The 3,561-nt window shown below is 56.3% G+C and overlaps 1 protein-coding gene across 1 annotated transcript; it reads left to right on the top strand.

Annotated features, from left to right (window-relative positions):
* The first annotated feature begins 456 nt into the window (after positions 1-456).
* Positions 457-2,823, top strand: LOC142076420 (olfactory receptor 14J1-like). The gene is made up of 2 exons (XM_075138721.1): positions 457-466; positions 1,937-2,823. The coding sequence occupies exons 1-2, from the start codon at positions 457-459 to the stop codon at positions 2,821-2,823; spliced, it is 897 nt and encodes a 298-aa protein (XP_074994822.1).
* Positions 2,824-3,561: the final 738 nt, after the last annotated feature.

Here is a 3,561-nt window from a genome sequence, read left to right as displayed (position 1 = left end):
TCCTCTGCTGCTGAGCTGGGCCGGGCTCCTGGAAGGAGGGAGCTCCTGGCAAGTGGGCAGTGCTGCAGAGAGACAGCTCTGCCCAGGAGCAGCTCCTCTGCAAAGCGCAGCAGGGCTGAGGGCACTGCCTGCAGGCACCGAGGGGAGGGAGCGAGGCAGAGAGAGCGTAAAGGCAGCCTGGAGTGGGAGGATGCTGAGAGCTCACTGCGCGGAGAGATCTTCACAGCCCTCTACATGGTAAGTCCCTGGGTGCAGGACAATGTAGCTGGTGTTCCTGGAGGGATATCCAAAAGCTGGTACATGCCACAGCAACTATGATCTCTCAGGAGGACTCTCACAGCTTCCCTGCTGTAGAGGAGGAGGACGTGCTGCAGAGCAGGGCTTCCCTGCTGCACCGTCAGAAGGAGAGGGCATGACGGCTGCCTTCTCCTAGGCACTGCTCCAGGGTGTGAAGGCATGTGTGCAGGTAGGGGTGGCCAGGGCTGTCCTTCCGAGCAGGGTCCCTGCGCCCCAGGGGGCTGAGCACCAGGGCAGAGACTCTGCCGCCTGCCAGGCTCAGCACTCAGCCTGCCCGGGGAGCTCTCCACGATGCTGTGGGGAGAAGCTGTGGGTGGAAGGAGTGAGCCCCACCAGGGCACGGTCCTTCTGCTGTCCAGAGGGTGCAGCGTGGGTCAGGGATGCTCAGGCTTCTCCATCACCCAGAGGACAGATGCAGAGGGTCATGTTAAAGATGGGTGTCAAGGTAGGGGATTACCTGAAAGGGAAGAAGTGTGTGCTTTGAGTTTTCTCCCCTGGGTTGTCTGGGTGGGCAGTGGGAGATGGGAATTGATTGCTCTGCTCTGGAGTAGGCAATGAGACCCCAGTTCTTGTTAGGACTTGCCTGAGCTGCTCCTTAGCCCCTGCACACACCGAGATGTCCCTGGGCAGTGCCCTGCTGCCAGGAGGTGTCTGCAGGGCAGAGCTGAGCACGCAGCAGGGCGGATGGGCTCTGTGAGCATGAAGAGGGAGGAGAGGTGAGGGCAGAGAAACAGGTCCTGGCCCAGAAGAGCTCCAGGCAGCAGAACCATGGGCAGCGAGGAAGAGAGAACTGCTCTCAGAAAGGCCATGGCAGGAGGGGTTCAGGCGCCTCCCTGCCATCCCCTGCAGTGCAGATGCTTTCCCTGGAGCAACCCCCTGCTCTCCTCACTCACACAGCAGAGCCTCTGCCCTTCATGTCATGGACACTTGGCCATGAGTTGCCTTCCCGGCAGCCTGACCACCAAAGAGGAGAAAAACTCAAGCCTCTGACTGTGTCTCCTTTCGGGGGGAACACGCGAGTGCCATAGTCCTCCAGCTGAAAGAGCTGCCAGCACAGGGCAGCTGAGATCAGGGCTGATGGACAGAGCGGCTGTCCTCACTCTGCACTGAGGGACAGTCCCTTTGCCTCTCAGGACCCACACGAGTTCACTTGCAGTGCAGCAGAAATGCCCAGGATTTCTGCATTAGAAACACTGCTCAGCTGTGGTGGGGCAACCAGACCAGAAGGCACAAACCAAAACCCCACAGCTCTGCTCTGCAGGCAGGTGAATTGGCAGCGACAATGCTGAGAAGCTCTTTGATATCACGAGTGGATTTAATCTGAGATGACCCCGTGTTCCTGTTTCCCTATTGCTGTGGGGCAGGACTAACTCCTCCAGAGCCCAGAGCAGAGCCTGCGGCTCCCTGGGGCACCCTCAGCCAGCACCAACCAGAGCTCGTGCAAGGGACCTGCCAAAGGTCTTCCTGAATGGAGAGAGACACTTTGGGGTGGTCCTATGAGAAATGGCTTTGATTTTGCTCAGAGAAGTCTCTCCTAACTTGTCACTGTCTTTTCCCTCTTGGACAGTCCCCCATGCCCAGAGGCAGCAGATGTCCAACACCAGCTCCATCACCCAGTTCCTCCTCCTGGCCTTCGCAGACACGCGGCAGCTGCAGCTCTTGCACTTCTGGCTCTTCCTGGGCATCTACCTGGCTGCCCTGCTGGGCAACGGCCTCATCATCACTGCCATAGCCTGCGACCACCGCCTCCACACCCCCATGTACTTCTTCCTCCTCAACCTCTCCATCCTCGACCTGGGCTGCATCTCCACCATTCTCCCCAAATCCATGGCCAATTCCCTCTGGGACACCAGGGCCATCTCCTACTTGGGATGTGCTGCCCAGCTCTTTTGGTTTTCCTTCTTTTTAGTAACAGAGTATTATATTCTCACCATCATGGCCTATGACCGCTATGTTGCCATCTGCCAACCCCTGCACTACGAGACCCTCCTGGGCAGCAGAGCTTGTGTCCACATGGCAGCAGCTGTCTGGAGCAGTGGGTTTCTCACTGGTCTGCTGCACACTGCCAATACATTTTCACTGCCACTCTGCAAGGGCAATGCTGTGGACCAGTTCTTCTGTGAAATCCCTCAGATCCTTAAGCTCTCTTGCTCACACACCTACCTCAGGGAAGTTGGGCTTCTTGTGGTTAGTCTTTCTTTAGGTTTTGGGTTTTTTATTTTCATTGTGGTGTCCTATGTGCAGATCTTCAGGGCTGTGCTGAGGATTCCCTCTGAGCAAGGGCGACACAAAGCCTTTTCCACGTGCCTCCCTCATCTGGCCGTGGTCTCCCTGTTTGTCAGCACTATCATATTTGCCTATCTGAAGCCTCCCTCCATCTCCTCCCCATCCCTCGATCTGGTGGTGACAGTTCTGTACGCGTTGGTACCTCCAGCAGTGAACCCCCTCATCTACAGCATGAGGAACAAGGAACTGAAGAATGCCCTCAAGAACCTCATTCTAGAAGTAGTATTTCAGCAGCAATAAGCTGCCCATCTCTCTTCACAAGGTTTCTCCAAGTGATCTCAGGCAACTTGTGTCCTTTGGGCATTGTACTGGTTATAATCGTGATCAGAAATGTTTGCTTTCATCGTCCTTCTCAAGAGGCTGAAGCCAGTCTGTCTGGCCCAAAGGCCTTCTCTCAATGAGTCTATCACTGCGCTACTGCTGGCCTCCTTTGTGGCATGTCTGTAAATAAAGGGGATTGCCGGCGTGCAGCGTGTGCAGCTTGGGCTCTTCTTTCCACAGTGGAGTGCAGAATACGCTCAGGGAATTGCAGGCGAAAAGGCCCTGCTGTTGGGCTTGGGTGCTGCATTGGCTTAGGGGGACAAGGGCATGGCTTGATGTGTGAGGGAATGAGGGCTAGAGTGAGCCTTCACTTTACTGGTGCCCAATGCCATGGAGATCCTGGACGGTCAAAAGGCTTCTGCTTGAGGCTCTCTCACATATGGCAGGGCTGGTCAAAGATGCCCAACCTTCTGACAGGGGATCTGAACCCACCAGGAGAGCACAGGGCATCTCTGGGTCACTGGGTGCCTGGGGTTGGAAAGTGAATGGAGGTTTCCAAAACTCCCCCCAAAAGTGGAGTCACCCAAAGGAAAAGGGCTAACCTGCAGGATGCACAGCCCAATGGGGCTCTGCAATGCCAGAGAGGCAGCGGAGACACAGCAGGCACGAGGAAGGCAGCCTGAAGAGTGATTCACATCATCTTCAGTGAGGAGCCAT

This window comes from Calonectris borealis, unplaced genomic scaffold (genome assembly GCF_964195595.1).
Source record: "Calonectris borealis unplaced genomic scaffold, bCalBor7.hap1.2 HAP1_SCAFFOLD_49, whole genome shotgun sequence".
Lineage (NCBI taxonomy): Eukaryota > Metazoa > Chordata > Aves > Procellariiformes > Procellariidae > Calonectris > Calonectris borealis.
This window is presented reverse-complemented; position numbering and strand designations above follow the sequence as displayed.